The sequence below is a fragment of the Pelobates fuscus genome, chromosome 6, assembly GCF_036172605.1.
Source record: "Pelobates fuscus isolate aPelFus1 chromosome 6, aPelFus1.pri, whole genome shotgun sequence".
Lineage (NCBI taxonomy): Eukaryota > Metazoa > Chordata > Amphibia > Anura > Pelobatidae > Pelobates > Pelobates fuscus.
Window position 1 is genome coordinate 82,925,481 of NC_086322.1, and position 23,266 is coordinate 82,948,746.

A 23,266-nucleotide genomic window follows, 5' to 3' on the forward strand; every position below is an offset into this window, starting at 1 on the left:
TTTCAGTGGAGAGCTTGCAAAGGAAGCACACGGCGGGTCTGTAGCTTTTATTTTCTGTTTTTTATTTATAAAATAACGAAGAGAAAAATGCTGAAAAAAATATGTACTAAATTATTTATAAAATAAAAATACATTGTGTGTCCCTTTAAACATAAAAAGGAACAAAAATTAAATAACTAAAACAAAACAAAAAAATAATGAAAGTTAAATTAATAAATAAAAGTAAACACAATAAAATTACAGGAAATAAATGAATGTAAACATGGCTCCAAGCAGTTGATGACAAGGCAGTGCTCTGTATTATTATTGCTATTAGTGCTATGTCTTTCTATTCAGTGTTTGTGGTTAATAACCAATCTATTAACACAGACACTATCACTACACTGCTCACTATAGAAGATTCCAGAAAAACAACCACCCCCCTAGCGGCTGCCTATTGGCCGCGCAGGCTGTCAATCAACACGGCGCGAGCCTTGCAACACGGACAGGCTTTTGGCCAAGTCACGGCCCCGCCCACCTGCTTCTCGCGGCGCAGCCATTGGACGATCAGGGGTTCGACGTCAGAGCCGTCAGTCTCTGCAGCAGCAGCTCCGCCGCCGGAAGGAGTGACAGGCCGGTGTCAGGGATCGGGCTGAGGTGAGCCGCCGTGGGGGGTTATGGGAGGGGGACAGTGGGGGGGCAGTATGGTGGCGGCGGCGGCGGCGGGCCGGCAGGGGGTGATTCTCATAGATAGGGGGCCGGGGATAGCGGCCTGCGGGGCCGGTCTGTGCAGCCTCGTGCGGATGAATGGGCAGCAGGAGGCCCGGGGTGAGCCATCACCTGCTCGCATTAACACAGGAGCCTGGGGCTCCATAATTGGCCCCTGAGGGCCACCCAGGCAGTGAGCCTGCTGCCATGGCAACCTGTGTGTGTGTCATTCAGGGGATTCTGAGCAGTGAGAGGGCTCCATCCCCTCCAGTAATGGCTGAATGTGCCAGGATGCTCACACTGGGAGTTTGCCAGCAGCTGGGACCCTTCCCTGTGATCACTCAGCCCTTACAGGAGCCCTACAGACACACTGACAATACAGCTAGTCAGTATCCCCAGTGAAACGTGACTGGGAAATGCCCAGATCCTGTTGGTTTACCTTGGACTGGGTTGGGTTGGGATGCTGCAATGACATTTCCTATAATGCCTGGCCAGCTCTGATGCTGCCAAATTAGCCATCACAGACTTAGTGGGAAGGCTAAGCGTTGGCAATCAGTTATTTGTAAACTACAACTCTAATGGCGCTTAGCCAGCCTTGATATGGTTCGTCCACCATAGCGATATAAGGGAGGTCCTAGTTATTGTGGTAAGAAAAGTGTCATAGGATATGTACTATCATTGCTTTGTCCTCAGTGTATACATTTTATCGATATTCATAGTTTACCGGGGAATCTTGTCTTGGTATTTCTGGGTCGTTGCTTGATACCACACAGACAAGGGTGTCAAAACCTTAATTCCAATGTAAATAAAGAGGTCCTGGTACACAAGATTACATCCAGCGCAGACTTTATTAGAAACGAATGGCTATTGTTTCCGATTAAAGTCTACACTGGATGTAACCTTATGTGGCCTGATCTCTCTATTACTATAGTTTACCTTGTACAATACAGGTCTCCCAGTTAGCCATAAAAATTGCTAAAATAGATGATTTATGAACCTTTTTTTTCCAGCTCTGAAACATTGCTTATCTCTTTTCCTTCATCGTTGGTCCAATCCAATGCTAGAGGTGAATTTAATCCTTAAAGGGATAGTTTAGAACTTAATTTAGAGGAAGTTGTTATGGTGCCAGGAGGTCCGCGGGTGCACTCTTACCTTAAGGGTTTAAACCGTTATCGAACTGTTTAACACCAAAGTTGCTGCCAGCACCGATAGTCAGGTCCCTCAGGCAGCTCCAACTTCTGAAATTTAAGTTTCAGGAAGTGCAGAGTGCCGCTGGGCAGGGGCACAGCTGATTGGCCAAGATCGGTCAGCTGGCACTCTCAGCCAATCAGTGACTCCCCATTCACAAAACTGTCTTGAAAAACCATAACAGCTTATTTAATTTTTAACAGCTTCATTTAGATATACTGGTCCTTAAATGAAAAAGTTATGACTAATGCTCATATGGAGAATTTTTCCAAATCTGCTATTGTCTCAGATTTTACATTTGCATTTAATTCTCAGTCATTTGAAATTTAGGGAATAATCTGGTCAATGTCCAGGGCTCTAGGCAGGTACTCCAATTTGAAATACCGTATTTATCGGCGTATAACACACACCGGCGTATAACACGCACCTCATTTTAAGAAGGAAATTCCAGGAAATCCCCCCCCCCTCATCCCATAGTATCCCCCCCCCCCCATATCCCATAGTGTTCCCCCCCCCTTTCCATAGTATTCTCCCCTCCTCCCATAGTATTCTCCCCTCCTCCCATAGTATTCTCCCCTCCTCCCATAGTATTCTCCCCTCCTCCCATAGTATTCTCCCCTCCTCCCATAGTATTCTCCCCTCCTCCCATAGTGTTCCCCCCCTCCTCCCATAGTGTTCCCCCCCTCATCCCATAGTGTTCCCCCCCTCATCCCATAGTGTTCCCCCCCTCATCCCATAGTGTTCCCCCCCTCATCCCATAGTGTTCCCCCCCTCATCCCATAGTGTTCCCCCCCTCATCCCATAGTGTTCCCCCCCTCATCCCATAGTGTTCCCCCCCTCATCCCATAGTGTTCCCCCCCTCATCCCATAGTGTTCCCCCCCTCATCCCATAGTGTTCCCCCCCTCATCCCATAGTGTTCCCCCCCTCATCCCATAGTGTTCCCCCCCTCATCCCATAGTGTTCCCCCCCTCATCCCATAGTGTTCCCCCCCTCATCCCATAGTGTTCCCCCCCTCATCCCATAGTGTTCCCCCCCTCATCCCATAGTGTTCCCCCCCTCATCCCATAGTGTTCCCCCCCTCATCCCATAGTGTTCCCCCCCTCATCCCATAGTGTTCCCCCCCTCATCCCATAGTGTTCCCCCCCTCATCCCATAGTGTTCCCCCCCTCATCCCATAGTGTTCCCCCCCTCATCCCATAGTGTTCCCCCCCTCATCCCATAGTGTTCCCCCCCTCATCCCATAGTGTTCCCCCCCTCATCCCATAGTGTTCCCCCCCTCATCCCATAGTGTTCCCCCCCTCATCCCATAGTGTTCCCCCCCTCATCCCATAGTGTTCCCCCCCTCATCCCATAGTGTTCCCCCCCTCATCCCATAGTGTTCCCCCCCTCATCCCATAGTGTTCCCCCCCTCATCCCATAGTGTTCCCCCCCTCATCCCATAGTGTTCCCCCCCTCATCCCATAGTGTTCCCCCCCTCATCCCATAGTGTTCCCCCCCTCATCCCATAGTGTTCCCCCCCTCATCCCATAGTGTTCCCCCCCTCATCCCATAGTGTTCCCCCCCTCATCCCATAGTGTTCCCCCCCTCATCCCATAGTGTTCCCCCCCTCATCCCATAGTGTTCCCCCCCTCATCCCATAGTGTTCCCCCCCTCATCCCATAGTGTTCCCCCCCTCATCCCATAGTGTTCCCCCCCTCATCCCATAGTGTTCCCCCCCTCATCCCATAGTGTTCCCCCCCTCATCCCATAGTGTTCCCCCCCTCATCCCATAGTGTTCCCCCCCTCATCCCATAGTGTTCCCCCCCTCATCCCATAGTGTTCCCCCCCTCATCCCATAGTGTTCCCCCCCTCATCCCATAGTGTTCCCCCCCTCATCCCATAGTGTTCCCCCCCTCATCCCATAGTGTTCCCCCCCTCATCCCATAGTGTTCCCCCCCTCATCCCATAGTGTTCCCCCCCTCATCCCATAGTGTTCCCCCCCTCATCCCATAGTGTTCCCCCCCTCATCCCATAGTGTTCCCCCCCTCATCCCATAGTGTTCCCCCCCTCATCCCATAGTGTTCCCCCCCTCATCCCATAGTGTTCCCCCCCTCATCCCATAGTGTTCCCCCCCTCATCCCATAGTGTTCCCCCCCTCATCCCATAGTGTTCCCCCCCTCATCCCATAGTGTTCCCCCCCTCATCCCATAGTGTTCCCCCCCTCATCCCATAGTGTTCCCCCCCTCATCCCATAGTGTTCCCCCCCTCATCCCATAGTGTTCCCCCCCTCATCCCATAGTGTTCCCCCCCTCATCCCATAGTGTTCCCCCCCTCATCCCATAGTGTTCCCCCCCTCATCCCATAGTGTTCCCCCCCTCATCCCATAGTGTTCCCCCCCTCATCCCATAGTGTTCCCCCCCTCATCCCATAGTGTTCCCCCCCTCATCCCATAGTGTTCCCCCCCTCATCCCATAGTGTTCCCCCCCTCATCCCATAGTGTTCCCCCCCTCATCCCATAGTGTTCCCCCCCTCATCCCATAGTGTTCCCCCCCTCATCCCATAGTGTTCCCCCCCTCATCCCATAGTGTTCCCCCCCTCATCCCATAGTGTTCCCCCCCTCATCCCATAGTGTTCCCCCCCTCATCCCATAGTGTTCCCCCCCTCATCCCATAGTGTTCCCCCCCTCATCCCATAGTGTTCCCCCCCTCATCCCATAGTGTTCCCCCCCTCATCCCATAGTGTTCCCCCCCTCATCCCATAGTGTTCCCCCCCTCATCCCATAGTGTTCCCCCCCTCATCCCATAGTGTTCCCCCCCTCATCCCATAGTGTTCCCCCCCTCATCCCATAGTGTTCCCCCCCTCATCCCATAGTGTTCCCCCCCTCATCCCATAGTGTTCCCCCCCTCATCCCATAGTGTTCCCCCCCTCATCCCATAGTGTTCCCCCCCTCATCCCATAGTGTTCCCCCCCTCATCCCATAGTGTTCCCCCCCTCATCCCATAGTGTTCCCCCCCTCATCCCATAGTGTTCCCCCCCTCATCCCATAGTGTTCCCCCCCTCATCCCATAGTGTTCCCCCCCTCATCCCATAGTGTTCCCCCCCTCATCCCATAGTGTTCCCCCCCTCATCCCATAGTGTTCCCCCCCTCATCCCATAGTGTTCCCCCCCTCATCCCATAGTGTTCCCCCCCTCATCCCATAGTGTTCCCCCCCTCATCCCATAGTGTTCCCCCCCTCATCCCATAGTGTTCCCCCCCTCATCCCATAGTGTTCCCCCCCTCATCCCATAGTGTTCCCCCCCTCATCCCATAGTGTTCCCCCCCTCATCCCATAGTGTTCCCCCCCTCATCCCATAGTGTTCCCCCCCTCATCCCATAGTGTTCCCCCCCTCATCCCATAGTGTTCCCCCCCTCATCCCATAGTGTTCCCCCCCTCATCCCATAGTGTTCCCCCCCTCATCCCATAGTGTTCCCCCCCTCATCCCATAGTGTTCCCCCCCTCATCCCATAGTGTTCCCCCCCTCATCCCATAGTGTTCCCCCCCTCATCCCATAGTGTTCCCCCCCTCATCCCATAGTGTTCCCCCCCTCATCCCATAGTGTTCCCCCCCTCATCCCATAGTGTTCCCCCCCTCATCCCATAGTGTTCCCCCCCTCATCCCATAGTGTTCCCCCCCTCATCCCATAGTGTTCCCCCCCTCATCCCATAGTGTTCCCCCCCTCATCCCATAGTGTTCCCCCCCTCATCCCATAGTGTTCCCCCCCTCATCCCATAGTGTTCCCCCCCTCATCCCATAGTGTTCCCCCCCTCATCCCATAGTGTTCCCCCCCTCATCCCATAGTGTTCCCCCCCTCATCCCATAGTGTTCCCCCCCTCATCCCATAGTGTTCCCCCCCTCATCCCATAGTGTTCCCCCCCTCATCCCATAGTGTTCCCCCCCTCATCCCATAGTGTTCCCCCCCTCATCCCATAGTGTTCCCCCCCTCATCCCATAGTGTTCCCCCCCTCATCCCATAGTGTTCCCCCCCTCATCCCATAGTGTTCCCCCCCTCATCCCATAGTGTTCCCCCCCTCATCCCATAGTGTTCCCCCCCTCATCCCATAGTGTTCCCCCCCTCATCCCATAGTGTTCCCCCCCTCATCCCATAGTGTTCCCCCCCTCATCCCATAGTGTTCCCCCCCTCATCCCATAGTGTTCCCCCCCTCATCCCATAGTGTTCCCCCCCTCATCCCATAGTGTTCCCCCCCTCATCCCATAGTGTTCCCCCCCTCATCCCATAGTGTTCCCCCCCTCATCCCATAGTGTTCCCCCCCTCATCCCATAGTGTTCCCCCCCTCATCCCATAGTGTTCCCCCCCTCATCCCATAGTGTTCCCCCCCTCATCCCATAGTGTTCCCCCCCTCATCCCATAGTGTTCCCCCCCTCATCCCATAGTGTTCCCCCCCTCATCCCATAGTGTTCCCCCCCTCATCCCATAGTGTTCCCCCCCTCATCCCATAGTGTTCCCCCCCTCATCCCATAGTGTTCCCCCCCTCATCCCATAGTGTTCCCCCCCTCATCCCATAGTGTTCCCCCCCTCATCCCATAGTGTTCCCCCCCTCATCCCATAGTGTTCCCCCCCTCATCCCATAGTGTTCCCCCCCTCATCCCATAGTGTTCCCCCCCTCATCCCATAGTGTTCCCCCCCTCATCCCATAGTGTTCCCCCCCTCATCCCATAGTGTTCCCCCCCTCATCCCATAGTGTTCCCCCCCTCATCCCATAGTGTTCCCCCCCTCATCCCATAGTGTTCCCCCCCTCATCCCATAGTGTTCCCCCCCTCATCCCATAGTGTTCCCCCCCTCATCCCATAGTGTTCCCCCCCTCATCCCATAGTGTTCCCCCCCTCATCCCATAGTGTTCCCCCCCTCATCCCATAGTGTTCCCCCCCTCATCCCATAGTGTTCCCCCCCTCATCCCATAGTGTTCCCCCCCTCATCCCATAGTGTTCCCCCCCTCATCCCATAGTGTTCCCCCCCTCATCCCATAGTGTTCCCCCCCTCATCCCATAGTGTTCCCCCCCTCATCCCATAGTGTTCCCCCCCTCATCCCATAGTGTTCCCCCCCTCATCCCATAGTGTTCCCCCCCTCATCCCATAGTGTTCCCCCCCTCATCCCATAGTGTTCCCCCCCTCATCCCATAGTGTTCCCCCCCTCATCCCATAGTGTTCCCCCCCTCATCCCATAGTGTTCCCCCCCTCATCCCATAGTGTTCCCCCCCTCATCCCATAGTGTTCCCCCCCTCATCCCATAGTGTTCCCCCCCTCATCCCATAGTGTTCCCCCCCTCATCCCATAGTGTTCCCCCCCTCATCCCATAGTGTTCCCCCCCTCATCCCATAGTGTTCCCCCCCTCATCCCATAGTGTTCCCCCCCTCATCCCATAGTGTTCCCCCCCTCATCCCATAGTGTTCCCCCCCTCATCCCATAGTGTTCCCCCCCTCATCCCATAGTGTTCCCCCCCTCATCCCATAGTGTTCCCCCCCTCATCCCATAGTGTTCCCCCCCTCATCCCATAGTGTTCCCCCCCTCATCCCATAGTGTTCCCCCCCTCATCCCATAGTGTTCCCCCCCTCATCCCATAGTGTTCCCCCCCTCATCCCATAGTGTTCCCCCCCTCATCCCATAGTGTTCCCCCCCTCATCCCATAGTGTTCCCCCCCTCATCCCATAGTGTTCCCCCCCTCATCCCATAGTGTTCCCCCCCTCATCCCATAGTGTTCCCCCCCTCATCCCATAGTGTTCCCCCCCTCATCCCATAGTGTTCCCCCCCTCATCCCATAGTGTTCCCCCCCTCATCCCATAGTGTTCCCCCCCTCATCCCATAGTGTTCCCCCCCTCATCCCATAGTGTTCCCCCCCTCATCCCATAGTGTTCCCCCCCTCATCCCATAGTGTTCCCCCCCTCATCCCATAGTGTTCCCCCCCTCATCCCATAGTGTTCCCCCCCTCATCCCATAGTGTTCCCCCCCTCATCCCATAGTGTTCCCCCCCTCATCCCATAGTGTTCCCCCCCTCATCCCATAGTGTTCCCCCCCTCATCCCATAGTGTTCCCCCCCTCATCCCATAGTGTTCCCCCCCTCATCCCATAGTGTTCCCCCCCTCATCCCATAGTGTTCCCCCCCTCATCCCATAGTGTTCCCCCCCTCATCCCATAGTGTTCCCCCCCTCATCCCATAGTGTTCCCCCCCTCATCCCATAGTGTTCCCCCCCTCATCCCATAGTGTTCCCCCCCTCATCCCATAGTGTTCCCCCCCTCATCCCATAGTGTTCCCCCCCTCATCCCATAGTGTTCCCCCCCTCATCCCATAGTGTTCCCCCCCTCATCCCATAGTGTTCCCCCCCTCATCCCATAGTGTTCCCCCCCTCATCCCATAGTGTTCCCCCCCTCATCCCATAGTGTTCCCCCCCTCATCCCATAGTGTTCCCCCCCTCATCCCATAGTGTTCCCCCCCTCATCCCATAGTGTTCCCCCCCTCATCCCATAGTGTTCCCCCCCTCATCCCATAGTGTTCCCCCCCTCATCCCATAGTGTTCCCCCCCTCATCCCATAGTGTTCCCCCCCTCATCCCATAGTGTTCCCCCCCTCATCCCATAGTGTTCCCCCCCTCATCCCATAGTGTTCCCCCCCTCATCCCATAGTGTTCCCCCCCTCATCCCATAGTGTTCCCCCCCTCATCCCATAGTGTTCCCCCCCTCATCCCATAGTGTTCCCCCCCTCATCCCATAGTGTTCCCCCCCTCATCCCATAGTGTTCCCCCCCTCATCCCATAGTGTTCCCCCCCTCATCCCATAGTGTTCCCCCCCTCATCCCATAGTGTTCCCCCCCTCATCCCATAGTGTTCCCCCCCTCATCCCATAGTGTTCCCCCCCTCATCCCATAGTGTTCCCCCCCTCATCCCATAGTGTTCCCCCCCTCATCCCATAGTGTTCCCCCCCTCATCCCATAGTGTTCCCCCCCTCATCCCATAGTGTTCCCCCCCTCATCCCATAGTGTTCCCCCCCTCATCCCATAGTGTTCCCCCCCTCATCCCATAGTGTTCCCCCCCTCATCCCATAGTGTTCCCCCCCTCATCCCATAGTGTTCCCCCCCTCATCCCATAGTGTTCCCCCCCCTCATCCCATAGTGTTCCCCCCCTCATCCCATAGTGTTCCCCCCCTCATCCCATAGTGTTCCCCCCCTCATCCCATAGTGTTCCCCCCCTCATCCCATAGTGTTCCCCCCCTCATCCCATAGTGTTCCCCCCCTCATCCCATAGTGTTCCCCCCCTCATCCCATAGTGTTCCCCCCCTCATCCCATAGTGTTCCCCCCCTCATCCCATAGTGTTCCCCCCCTCATCCCATAGTGTTCCCCCCCTCATCCCATAGTGTTCCCCCCCTCATCCCATAGTGTTCCCCCCCTCATCCCATAGTGTTCCCCCCCTCATCCCATAGTGTTCCCCCCCTCATCCCATAGTGTTCCCCCCCTCATCCCATAGTGTTCCCCCCCTCATCCCATAGTGTTCCCCCCCTCATCCCATAGTGTTCCCCCCCTCATCCCATAGTGTTCCCCCCCTCATCCCATAGTGTTCCCCCCCTCATCCCATAGTGTTCCCCCCCTCATCCCATAGTGTTCCCCCCCTCATCCCATAGTGTTCCCCCCCTCATCCCATAGTGTTCCCCCCCTCATCCCATAGTGTTCCCCCCCTCATCCCATAGTGTTCCCCCCCTCATCCCATAGTGTTCCCCCCCTCATCCCATAGTGTTCCCCCCCTCATCCCATAGTGTTCCCCCCCTCATCCCATAGTGTTCCCCCCCTCATCCCATAGTGTTCCCCCCCTCATCCCATAGTGTTCCCCCCCCTCATCCCATAGTGTTCCCCCCCTCATCCCACATAATGCCCTGTTGTGGCTATGGTGCCAGAAACTAACCATCGCCCTTTGGAGCCCAGGTAAGTTGTCATACTGTTGTCAAATGGTTTGACAAGTTACATTGCAGGTTTGCTAGGGCACTCTATCCACAACAGTGTGCTGTTTAAAGGTGATATATTTTATGTTGATGGATTGATTGGCTGCAATGTGCTAAGTGAATCATTTCTCCCATGTATTCCACAGACTGAACTTTTGTCATTAACCCTTTCATTAAAGGGATGTGCTATGACAGTCATGATTTAAGATTCTTAAATAAGCTTATCAAAGTGCTTTAAAGGGGCACTGTACTCACCAAACAGCTTTTAGCTTAATGAAGCTGTTTTGGTATAAAGATCATGCCCTTGCAGTCTGGGTTGGGTGACTTCAGTTGTCTTTTAATGACAGGTTTACTTATCCTCCTATATTTAACAAATATGCATTTGCTAACTAGGAGGATATTGTACCATGACACCTCCCACAGAGTGAATAGTGAGACCATTTAAGAACATTTTGACAACTTGGGTGCCACCAGGTGCTGCCTATCCCTATCATTCTGCTTGAAGCTCTTTGCTAGCTGTGATAGTTATGGTGCTTGGAGTGTTCATTTGAATGTAGAAATCCACAGCACTGTGTCCTTTAACTAGACTCCTCTATCAGAACTCCTTTGAATCGCTGCTATAAGATGTTTTTTCATCTGGCATTCTGCATAGAAAAAAATACATTGAAAGAGGAGGAGAAACAAAAACAGTGGTGTTGATGTATAAAACATTTCACATCCACCTTTTATATGCAGTTTCTCTGTTTACTGTCTGTTTTCTATTCTGTTCTCAAATATATTTAATTATGTCCTTTTCCTCTAGACTGTTGCAGACATGGCCGACTCTGCCCCCACGAGCCCTCCTCAGGTGGGAGCAGTGGTAAGTTGATCTTCCATATGTACCGTAGTTGACAATGGAAATTGTAATCTAAGGGCATAAAAGTGATGAGGCAAAATTTAATAGTTTGTTATGCCGGTGTTTTCTCTGTAAAAATAATTCACGTGGGGTGTGTTTCACATGAAGAATATAGTAGTACATTAACCCATTTATGACTGAGCCAAATCTGCTGGCTATAGTTAATTTTTGTGTTTTTACAAACATATTCTACATATTTCATTTTTTGTGTGGAATTCTTACAATTATGTGTCAGATTAATGTAAGACCTTAATGTTTTACCCATATTTTAACATGTTGTAGGGTCAAATGGTACATGTCAATTTCCGCTTCCAAATTTTCCATTTAGCAGCGGTTTATCTCTTTACCTGGGTCCCCCGCTGGGCTCATTCGCTCCCTAGTGAATCCATGGCTGTTGCAATTCATTGGCCCAGAGTATCAGTTGACCACTCTCTGCCTTTGACTGATAATACTTGGCAACAATGTTGCACAGAACTGACATTAGCCGCCGTAGGGCTCAAGTTCCGGGCTTGTTAATGACACTTTAGCAGAGGGGTTAAACTCCACATGTGCAGCGTTTTTATAGCGAAAACGCAGCACATACAGACGTCAAAGACCATGACCAGTTCAGATCACTTTAAGTATTCATTTTCATTAACACTTTGTAATATAATGGTGTCGCAAATGAGCTGATATACAGTAAATGTAAAAAAATGAAATATTTCATTCTGCTTGTGAATTTTGGTACATAAGCATTCTGATCACCATTGCATTGTTAATCTTGATGTATTTTGTATTTCTATTTATTTTAGCAATTTATGATGGCAAATAAGCTTGACACTGCAATGTGGCTTTCTAGATGGTTCACAGTATACTGTTCAGCACTATTTATTCTTCCTGTTTTAGGGTAAGTTTTCCGTTTAGTGTTTTTGTTCAAAAATCTGTAAGCAAAATAGATGTTTTTGGTGATTTTTGACACTTTTTATATACATTAACTAATGGCAATGTTATTGTTCGCATACTGGGCTTTTTTTATACTTTTAATTGGTTTCTCCCAACTAGAGGAGGTAGAACAAACACAATGTGAAACACCCCCGAACCCTCTATAATCCTTAGTTGTACATATTACCAAGGAAAGGGGAAAAAAACAGAAAGAAACAAAAAATCAAGTAGGGAAGTTGAAGCATAAAGCACTGGCACCCAGGGATGGCCAAGGCCTTGTGTTCTCACACCATCTGGATGGCAATAAATTTTTATTTTCCTTCCTTGAATGGTGAGAGCATATCATATCATAACATGTGATTGTATAGTGAAGTAGAGCGGGACACTATAGTCACCTGAACAACTTTAGCTTAAAGGGACACTGTAGGCACCCAGACCACTTCTGCCCATTGGAGTGGTCTGGGTGCCAACTCCCACTACCCTTAACCCTGCAAGTGTAATTATTGCAGTTTTTTTATAAACTGCAATAATTACCTTGCAGGGTTAAGTCCTCCCCTAGTGGCTGTCTATTAGAGAGCCACTAGAGGGAACTTCCTGCTCTATAGCACAGGTTTTCTGTGCTAGAGCGTCGCTGGACGTCCTCACGCTGTGTGAGGACCTCCAGTGTCGCTCAATTCCCCATAGGAAAACATTGAAAATCTTTTCAATGCTTTCCTATGGGGTGCGCTAATGCCTAATCAGTCTCGCCCACCGGCCGACGTAGGCAGAAGGTGGAGCGGCGGGGGAGGAGCAGGCAGCGACGTGGGACATGTCGCTGCCTCAGGTAAGTCACTGAAGGGGTGTTCACCCCTTAAGCAACTGGGGATTGGGGGGTGGGAGGGAGAGGAATCCTGCAGTGCTTTTCCTGGCACTGGAGATTCCCTTTAATGAAGCAGTTTTGGTGTATAGAACTGGCCCCTGCAGCCTCACTGCTCAATCCTCTGCCATTTAGGAGTTAAATATCTTTGTTTATGAACACTAGTCACACCTCCCTGCATGTGACTTGCACAGCCTTCCATAAACACTTCCTGTAAAGAGAGCCCTATTTAGGCTTTCTTTATTCCAAGTTCTGTTTAATTAAGTTTTTCTTATCCCCTGCTATAGCTTGCTAGACCCTGCAAGAGCCTCCTGTATGTGATTAAAGTTAAATTTAGAGATTGAGATACAATTATTTAAGGTAAATTACATCTGTTTGAAAGTGAAACCAGTTTTTTTTTTTAATGCAGGCTCTGTCAATCATAGCTAGGGGAGGTGTGGCTAGGGCTGCATAAACAGAAACAAAGTGATTTAACTCCTAAATGACAGTGAATTGAGCAGTGAAATTGCAGGGGAATGATCTATACACTAAAACTGCTTTATTTAGCTAAAGTAATTTAGGTGACTATAGTGTTCCTTTAAAAACCTAAGGGTAGGTAGTGCTGACAACTGAATGGAGAAAATTGCCCATTGCACTTTACTTCCATAAGCAGAGTCAATGAACAATATATGCAAGGACAACCAGATAAGTTGACTTGTTGATTTGGTCCTTAGAAGCTTCATGGACAAGACTTATTGTAGCCCACTGTAGAATCTTGCAGATTACATGTCTGATGACTCATGTCTGCAGCATTCATTGATCTTGGTGGATTGACATATGCAGTCCCCATGATGTCTCCTGAAAGAGGACTTAAGACTCCCAAAGGAGTTCTGGCTGAGCCAGCTAAATCTCTCCACTAGAGAACATTGTCTTACTTTCTGAAACAACAAAGTTCTCTGAGCCCTTCGTGACTCCCAGGCAGCCTCCCAAGTAGTCTGTAAAAAGTCTACTAAAGGAACATGTAAAATCCACTGATTGAAGAAACCTTGCAGCTAGAGCATCCATATGTAGCAGTTACGAGAGAATAATTCAGCTCCAGTCCCGTTGATAGAGAAAGGACCCAGAAGAGGGAGCCGGTGGAAACTCACAAGTAGAAACACATCTGAAGGGAACATTAGATCCGCCCCCCCCCCCCCCCCCCCCCCCCCCTTTACTGCATCAGAAGTGATCCGATTATTATTACTATATCCTCCGATAAAAAGTTATTCTGCTGTTGTAATCTTATATGGCCAAGCTGGGTTTTTCAGGGTTCTTTTTCAAAAGATGAACTACTTATAATTTCAAAATATTTCCGTACCCGCCCCATTGATTATTCTTGCATGGATTGTTTAATGATGATATTTATTGGAAATAAACCTTTTCAGATTGTAACCTCATTGTTTTAATTTTTAGCTTACATGAAGCAGCCAGCTTTTATCAACGTGCCTTATTGGCAAATGCTCTCACCAGTGCACTTCGACTCCATCAGAGATTACCACATTTTCAGCTTAGCCGTGCATTCCTAGCACAGGCTCTGCTAGAGGACAGCTGCCATTATCTCTTATATTCGCTAATATTTGTCAACTCCTATCCGGTTACAAGTATCCTTTTTGCATTTGTTTTAATTATCCTATGAAGACTTCTCAAGATTATGTGTTCACTAAAGACTTGGCAAGAAGCCTCCCTACACAGTGTATGTATGGCTTTGTGTGAATTTAACCCCTTAAGGACCAAACTTCTGGAATAAAAGGGAATCATGACATGTCACACATGTCATGTGTCCTTAAGGGGTTAAAGGAACACTATAGGATCTGGAACACAAACCTATATTCCTGAGCTTATAGGAATATATAGGGTGGCTTGTCCCTTAGAAAGGGTTTAACTTACCTTTTCTCCAGCTCACCACAGGTCTGCAAGCGCTGGCCGGCCCCCAAGCTGAATTATCTGAATTGATTACCTCAGCCAATCCATCTGATAAAACTGTGTGTACAACAAAAAGCCTGCAGGAACTGTCTATACTCACCAGAATAACTACATTAAAACAGAGCGAAAAATCTTGCTTGATTACCGACTCTTTCTTTGCTGTTCTTTAGGTGTTAAGGGCCTGTGTGGATTAACTGTTCACTTATTCCCACATGTCTTGTGGTTGGGGATTTCATTTGCTACGTGTGTAGGAGATTTGGCTAACAAAATAAGGGGTAAAAAAGAAGCCAGATATCCAGATCAGAAGCCAGCAAGGTTATTTTTCTTTCTTTTTTTTTTTTTTTTTTTTAAAGTCCTGCACACATGGAGCAGGGCATAGGGCTAACACTATAACTTATTTGTGAATTCAACTTCAGAACTGTATTGTAATGCTGTACAGAATCCTCAGTGATGATACAGTATTATGCCTACATGCATTTATAGGGGGGGAGGCGGGTTCATCACAAATTTAATACAGCAGTACATCTCCAGTTAAAGGAACAATAGGAGAATATAATTATCACTGATATAATATTGTAATAGAGAGAATATTTAAACCGACCTAAATGTTAAACATAGGCACGGGTTAGAAGGTGCTGAATAAGAAAGAAAAAAAGACCGGAAAGAAGAGCCAAAACAGACTTAAGTGGGTGAGTTAGACTTAAGAACGGAGTGAAAAGATAAGGAAGGTCAGTAAGCATAGAAGATTGCCACAGAAGAGTAAATGCTTTAAATGTATCAAGTGTACCCAGTGTGTTGATAGGAAGAATATCTCCGGCACTTAAATGGTTAAAGGGACACTTTAGTCACCAGAACAACTACAGCTTAATGTAGTTTTTCTGGTGAGTATAGTCGGTCCCTGCAGGCTTTTTAATCTAAACAGAGAAAAGGCAGTGTTTATATTGCTGCCTAGTAACAACTCTAATGGCCACACCCAAACTGCCACTAGAGGTGCTTCCTGAGTCACTGTTGCACAATTTGCAGCACTGACGTTCAGCGTCTCCACGTGTGGCATGAAGGCACTGAATGTTCCTCATAGATGAATTGGCTGAGGTAATCAAGTTTGATTCCAACCAAGGGGGCGGATCGTGGGTGGGGCCAGCTGTGCAGCACTGGAAAAAAGTGTGTAAAATCACCTTTTGCTTAGCTGACATGGGGGCCTAAAATGTGTTTTCATAACTATATAGTGACAGGAATACCGGTTTGTATTCCTGTCACTCTAGTGTTCCTTTAATAAAGTAGGCTTATGATTTATGATAACCTGATAAACGATCTCTGGTATTTTGAAATTGTGTGGTAATATCTAAGTAAGTATAAGTTTACCATTTTTGTATCAGATGGGATGGACCTTTTGTCCCCCACGGTACACATTTTTATAAAGTTTTGTTACAATACACAAACTGTAACAATGCCATACAGTAACACAGAGGTGTTTATTCTCACTTATTGCAATACATTTTTTTTAGCTGCACATATACAATGAACAAATGTCACAGACGGAATAGTAAGATGAAACTATAACAAACTGCCATCTTGATGACAGGCAGTGGTTTTACTGCATAATAGTCCCTGAAGCATAAATTGAGTATTTAATTATGTATATGATATAAAAGAACATATGTCCAATGTATATTTCCTTGACATTTTGTTACAGTGAGTATTTTCCCAGTTTTGCTCTTTTCTTTGCTTCATGCATCAACGTACACAAAGAAAATCTTGGATGTAAGTACATTTACTAAAATTAAACACAAATTTCTGAAAATTCAAACTCTGTGTCATGTAAATGTGTTTTTCCGTTGATCTGAAAATGATAGTGTAATACCTTTCCTGTGATTCTCCTGGATCTCTGTTTAAACATTATTAGATATTTGGTCCACAAAAAATGCCTCAAATTTGAAAATTTACCTTGCATTCATGACTTTTTCACACTCGTGTGAATAACCCTGTTGGTCTCATATGTTTACACTCTGTGTTTTTGTTAGTTAACAAAATAACCCATGAGCCCTTTGTTAGCCATTTGTTGTGTATTTAAATGTGGAAAAAATTGTGGGAATTTTTACTCTAACAGAGGTTTGATATCTGAATAAGTTTGTAGTTTTATTTGAATAAAGAGATAGATTAACACTTATCACTTATGAACTGTAGAGTGTCCAATACTCCTGGTGATGGAAGATTAATCTAACACCTTCCCAGCAGTAGAACGTGCTGTGCTTAAAGGGACACTATAGGCACCCAAACAACTTCAGCTAATTGAAGTGGTGTGGGTGCAGTGTCCCAGGCGCCTTAACCCTGCAATGGCAATTATTCCAGTTTGTTATAAACTTCAATAATTACATTGCAGTGTTAAACCTCTAGGAGCTGTCTACCATATTTACTCATTGTAAATGTAATTATTTTTTTGTGTGTGTGTTGTTGCTTAATCTGTATTTTGTATATATTTTGGTCTTTATGGCAGCACCACTACTGAGAAATGCATGTTCAGGTGTGTCCCACAATTCCCCTTATTTCCTTTAATAATTACAGTGAATGTAATTATGAAACTGGCCTGTATATGGCGGTCACGGACCACTATCTACTGTTTTAACTAGGAGGCCCATTTTCTAATATCAGAAGTTTAGGGTTGGGTATGTTTATGGTTAGTGTAAGGGTGAGGTTATGGTATGTATATGGTTAGTGTAAACATACGGTAAGGGTATAGTGTTAGTGTTAAAGGTACACTGGACAAAATCCAACCTATAGTGGCTGTCTCTTAGACAGCAACTACATGATGCTTTCTGACTTTTAGTGGAATAAAACTTTGCTCTCTGATGTTGGATGTCTTGACAGTTTGCATGAGAACGTCTATGTTCAATGCCGCCAGCTCTGATGTAAGCGCCTATTACTGCAGAAGCCCCATAGGAAAGCATTGATTCAGATTCTTGTTTGGAAAGCTTGAGTGTGAGCATGATGCTTGTTGTGCAAGAGCGTTGGGTCCTCCGTGCTCCTCTATGAGGAGGATTGGATTGGCCATAGCCTGAAGAGTACATATCTTCTCGCTCTCAGCTATACCAAAGTTTCCAAATCACTCTAGGTTTAACTGAGAAATGGAATAACTTTTTTCCATCATAACTACATGGTCGATCTGTTTTTTAACCCCACCCCAACATATATGGCTCTGACTTTTCCAGTTGCGAGCAATTACAAGCATCATAGCCATAAAGACATGAATAACCAAGCTCCTCATTGCTAATGGTAAAATATTCAAGCTGTAATGCAGTATTGCTATTTTTGGATGGGGGCTAAATACCGTCTTAATCAAGGCAGCAATAACCCCAAAAATCTCATCCCAAGTCGTTTTAATAAATTTACACTCCCACCAGATATGAAGATTACTTCCGATGCTTTCTCCACACAGCCAACAAGCCTCAGACCTTAACGGCTTAAATTTGTGTATTATCTGAGGGACAATATGCTATCTGAACACTTCTTAATTGGAGTTCCTGTATATTTATACAATGTGTGGTTCTTTTTGTAAAACTCCAAATAGCAGACCAGATTTTCCACTCACTCTCAATGCCAACTTCTTGAGACCATCTGCTCCAAGCTTTGGGGAACCTTATCAGGCACCATTTGTCCCAGCATGAAGTACCATCTTTTTAAACAGCCTGGTGGACATTACTAAGCAGTTGGTCTACTTGTGACAATAACTCGACCTTGTCCTCAGAGCATTGATGTTTTACAACGTAATATTGTATTCTGTATACGTTAAACTATTGGCTCATTGTGATATTAAATTTGCGATTTAATTTAGTATTACTCTTAAATCCTTTCCTTTCGATTGGAACCGATCAATAACTTTTATATTCTCTCTGTTTGGCCATTAAACTATGTTCAAATGAGCGAACAAATCCTCAAATATAGTTACGGGGACCGCCTTAATTACATAATTTTTAACTGACATTTCTTTTGAAATTTCGACCATATTCTCAAAAGCATTTCTTAAGTACAGTTCTCTGCGTCCCTAATTCTGGTTCCTAATACGTCCTGGTCCATCCATAAAAGACTTGTCAGATTGTTCACCCCCATTAACTGTTGCTCGATCCAATACCAATCCTCGGTTTTGGAGGAGGGGGATTGGATCTTGCTTACATGGGTGAGTGTATATATATATATATTATAATTTTATGATAGTTAAAGGAACAAAGATCTGTATTACTAAGGCAATAGTGTTCCAGCCCCTAAACTTACGCAGACTCTCTTGGCGCTTCTTAGCTCTCCTCCTTCAGTGATGTCAAGGAGAGAGAGAGAGAGAGAGAGAGTGTGTGTGTGTGCGTGTGTGTTCGTGTTCTCTCCTTGACATCACTGAAGGAGGAGAGCTAAGAAGCGCCAAGAGAGTCTGCGTAAGTCTAGGGACTGGAACACTATTGCCTTAATAATACAGATCTTTGTTCCTTTAACCATCATAAAATTCTTTAGATCCTAGACCTATTAGAAACTTGACAATCAAAACTGTTGAGTCTATTTTGAGTTCTTTTTATTTAGTTGCCCTGCATATGTACGAATTATTATAAGCAAAAATGGGCTAAAAGGCAAAAGATTACTTTATTTTCCTTTTTCCCCCTTCCTCCCATTTTTAACATTTTATTTGCACGTAATTTTGTCCTTTTAAAAACCAATATATAATATGTACATGCACTTGAAGAGAACATTACATTGTGCTGAAGCAAACATATAGCTCAGACATAAGGGTTTGGTTCAGTCCTTGATCAATTGCCTTCATCCTTTATGGGTTAAAGAAGAAAATGGTACAATTGTGCAACATTTTGTTTGTTTTTTTGGGCATAAAAACACATAGGTTTTGCAAATGTTTAAATCAACTAGTCATACAGGAACTATTAATAGGAACTGAAATATGGTCATCATGTAAACAGGAAAATTACTGGAATGAGGAAAAACCACAAGATCTTTCTCAAGTCTTCATTAAATGAAGTCCGTTACATACATGAGCCAAACAGCACTGCACAGACTTATTTTAGACTATACTTGGTACCACTATTTCTTTAACTTTGTGTTGCATTAATTACCAGCTCTTGACTGATGTTTGCTATGGAAGCACATATAAAACATTGAATTCTTCTTGCTTGCTTGATTAGAATGAGGGTGATAAATGCTTTATACTGTATTATACACTTGGTGTTTCCTCTCATTTCAGGCTAAAGGAATAAATAGCATGCCATTTGTCCGGGGTCTTTTGAACAAACTGAATGAAAATCAACAAAATATACTGAAGTTCGTTGCTTGCAATGAAATCTTTTTAATGCCGGCCACCGTTTTTATGCTACTCAGGTAAGATATTTTGAGGGCAGAGACCGATATGATCGCCAATATGACGCCAATGCCAATTTATTCTGGACGTATTGCATTTTTTTTCTTTCGTTTTCCCCTTTTAGTTTATGTTTGCATCTGGGTAATTAGTAATTTAGTAAATATCTAAAGAAACTGCAACTCCTCTATGGCAAAGTATAATAAATTCACAACTAGTGCTCAATTACATGTACATTTGGGTTTTGTCTTTTGTATTAAGTAGCTAACAAAATCTGCGTGTTTCCTTTCAGTGGCCAAGGTAGCTTATTGCAGCCCTTCATCTACTACAGGTTCCTAACACTGCGCTATTCTTCTAGAAGGAACCCATACTGCAGGTAAGTCTGAACAGCAGTTGCTCCACTGTTCCCACCATTTTTGTCTTCTTATATAAAAAAATTGTAATGATTTGATATTCCTAAATGTGAGAAACTTTTGACTTACCTTTTCTAGTATCCTTAAGAGTCTGTTCACCTATCTGAAATAATGTTGAGCTGGTAAAATAAATGTATAGCAAAACAGAGAATTTATAAAAAGTTCTCCATACCTGCTGATTTGCGGATATATTTCTAAATATACTACTATGGCCTAAATTGTTAAGAGGAACACTATAGTGACAGGAATACAAACATTTATTCCTGTCACCATAGCTGTAATATAACTATTTATCGTGTTGGGAAGCTATTGCGCATTCATGTCAAAACACTGCTCTGCGCCAATCGGCATCTTTTCTTTAAAAGGCATTGAATCAATGCATCTCTATGGGGGAATGTTCAGCGTCTCCATCCAGAACGTGAAGATGCTGAACAGCAATGCTGCCAGGAAGCACCCCTAGTGGCCGCCTGATCCCTATGGGGAAAAATCTAAGTCTATATGTCCTCATGCAGAGCATGGGTATGTCCATCGTCCGTTACCAGTCCATTAGGATCCAGGAAGCACCTCCAGTGGCTATCTGGCAGACAGCCACTGGAGGCAGACTTGGTGCTGCAATGTAAACATTGCAGTTTCTCAGCACTATGTGCAATTAGGACTCTGTACCAAGACCACTTCATTGAGCTGAAGTGGTCTGGGTGCCTATAGTGTCCATTTAAAGGAACACTCAAATGGATTTTTGTTTTAACAATTTAGTAGATATACCCCCAATAGAAATGCAGGCATTTAATTGGAGTGTATCTAAAACCAGCATTCAAAAGCTGCAGATCTCTTGTCTGCAGTGTTTGCAAACACTTCCCTTCTCTCTGTGGCTGTCAAACCATATGCTTCCTAGTGCATCTCAATGAGAAGTCTTTTGCAACGCATATTCTCTGGGTAGTTGCCTGCTGTCAACTGAGCTAAACAACCAGGAAGTAATTGATTGAAGGATTGATAGGCAGCCATGGGATGTAACAAGGTTGATTTATAAATGTAATGATAACTATTTAAATCTTTACTTTTTGTAAAATAAAAAGGACACACTCTTTACACATAAAGTACTTCAGCAAGCTAAAGTGATTTAGGGGTTTGAAGTGTCCTTTTAACTACTTGTTTTCAGAGAAATACATTACAACATCAACTTCTTCTGTTGAGAGCCTCTGTGTATCTGCGCTTTTCAGAGGAAACACTTCATGCAGCAGGGAGCAAAATGTATTTTATTTTTAATGTAACAGAAGAGGTGTAACAGATATCAACACTAGGAGTGGAGGAAATGAAGAGGCTGAAGGATCTGGGATGAAATGTGATATATCGAGTTGATAAATTGGGGGATATGATCTAGTGATAGGAATGGACCAATGACAATAAATTCTACAGTATTATAAATTGCTTCTCCCCCCTTTTTTTGCAGGACATTATTCACAGAGTTGCGAATCATCTTGGAGCACCTTGTCATGAAACCAGCATGTCCAGAATTTGTGAGAAGACTGTGTCTTAACAGCATTGCTTTTGTAAGCAGACTTGCGCCAACTGTTGCATAACTTATTTTTATTTAAATTATTCAATATGTACATGAATGCGCATTAGCAGCTGGTATTTCTGCACTCCGTATGAGATCTGGTGTTTTTCTATCATCCCCAAACTAGTGACATCTAAATGAGTCCATGTGAATAAAGCTGAACTCTATGCCTTTTTATAAACTACTTCTTAAGGATTTTGTAGACTTATCTCTGAGAACTGTTCGTAATCAATAAATATAGGTTACTTGGTATTCCTTCTTAGCTTCGATACATGCCATATTTGAATCCTGTACAATTTGCAGTTTCTACTCCCAACACATTTCCAGAATAAAAACTCTCTTGTATAAGCAATCTCTGGCAGTCCATTGACTGTGACATATAACTCATATGATGCTTATACTGGTGGCTGTTTTCTGCAGTCAGATTGTCAGACATTATCCTTCGGCGCATGCACTATTGCTACAAGCAGTATGGTTTTGTATGACCTCCATCCTTTAAAAAAAATAAAAATAAAAGCAGTTTCTATCTATATATACACATAAATAAACATCATGAATTCAATGTTGTCCAGGTCACAATTCTGTATATTACCATCTGACAATAATTTTTGAAGATGTTTACATTGGGAACAACGGAAAAATAACATAAGTGCATTGATAATGTTTCACTTTCATATTTCTTTGAAAAAATACATTTGTGGGCCACTTATTTAGGAAATAATAAAGATATTTTATGTGCTGTTTGTATTTAAAGACAAACATGGTTTAACCCTAAACAAAGAGTTGTATTTTAGGCCAAAGTCGTCAAGTGGGAGATTTTTCTTTTTACTTTTGCAAACTACCATTTTGGCTTCTATCTTGCTACTCATGTCCCAACAAACGTTTAAGAGATAAAGGTACTCTTCTTTGTATTGAACATATACTATTCATATGTATATATAATAGATTCATTTCTAAAATCATTGTAGAACATAATGGACAGCATTTTTGTTTTCAGAAGTGTGCGATTTAATGTATTTTTTTTTATTTCTACTTCTCAAAGTGTAAAGTTCCATGAAATGCAATAAAATTCAAACTTTCGCCAAATGTAACAATATCTTATTACGGTACCTTTATTGTGATGGTTGAGAAAATATTATATAATGTAATTTAGTGGCTCGAAACAGTTCATGGTAGCATGAGCTGAATGCAAACATATCCGTATTTACGAGTCATTAATGTCAATTACATTAGAAATGGGAATCTATTCTTGTACACTTTTCAGATCACACATATCATCTAAGTGATAGTCTGCACTTACACATTTTTCACATTAAAGTTTTTTTTTTGTTTGTTTTAAATTTCAGTAGAAATTGTCACATTTATAAATTTAAAGGAAAACTTTAGGCACACAGACCATTTCATCTCAATATACCTTCCTATTTGAACCCTACAGTGGAAAACCTTGCCATTCTGTTGAACAGTAATTGCATTGCAGGGAGTAATTGCAACTGAGGATGTAGAAGA

The 23,266-nt window shown here is 45.5% G+C and overlaps 1 protein-coding gene across 1 annotated transcript; it reads left to right on the top strand.

Moving 5' to 3' along the window:
• Positions 1-547: 547 nt before the first annotated feature.
• On the top strand, positions 548-22,854 carry TMEM33 (transmembrane protein 33). Its single transcript, XM_063459923.1, has 8 exons — positions 548-636; positions 10,641-10,697; positions 11,525-11,619; positions 13,942-14,129; positions 16,145-16,212; positions 19,682-19,815; positions 20,085-20,168; positions 21,653-22,854. The coding sequence occupies exons 2-8, from the start codon at positions 10,653-10,655 to the stop codon at positions 21,780-21,782; spliced, it is 744 nt and encodes a 247-aa protein (XP_063315993.1). The 5' UTR covers positions 548-636; positions 10,641-10,652; the 3' UTR covers positions 21,783-22,854.
• Positions 22,855-23,266: the final 412 nt, after the last annotated feature.

Coding starts and splice junctions, on each gene's coding strand:
- TMEM33 (XM_063459923.1), top strand. CDS start 10,653: ATGGCCGACTCTGCCCCCACGAGCCCTCCTCAGGTGGGAGCAGTG. Junction 10,698..11,524: donor CTCCTCAGGTGGGAGCAGTG/GTAAGTTGATCT, acceptor TATTTATTTTAG/CAATTTATGATGGCAAATAA. Junction 20,169..21,652: donor AGAAGGAACCCATACTGCAG/GTAAGTCTGAAC, acceptor CTTTTTTTGCAG/GACATTATTCACAGAGTTGC.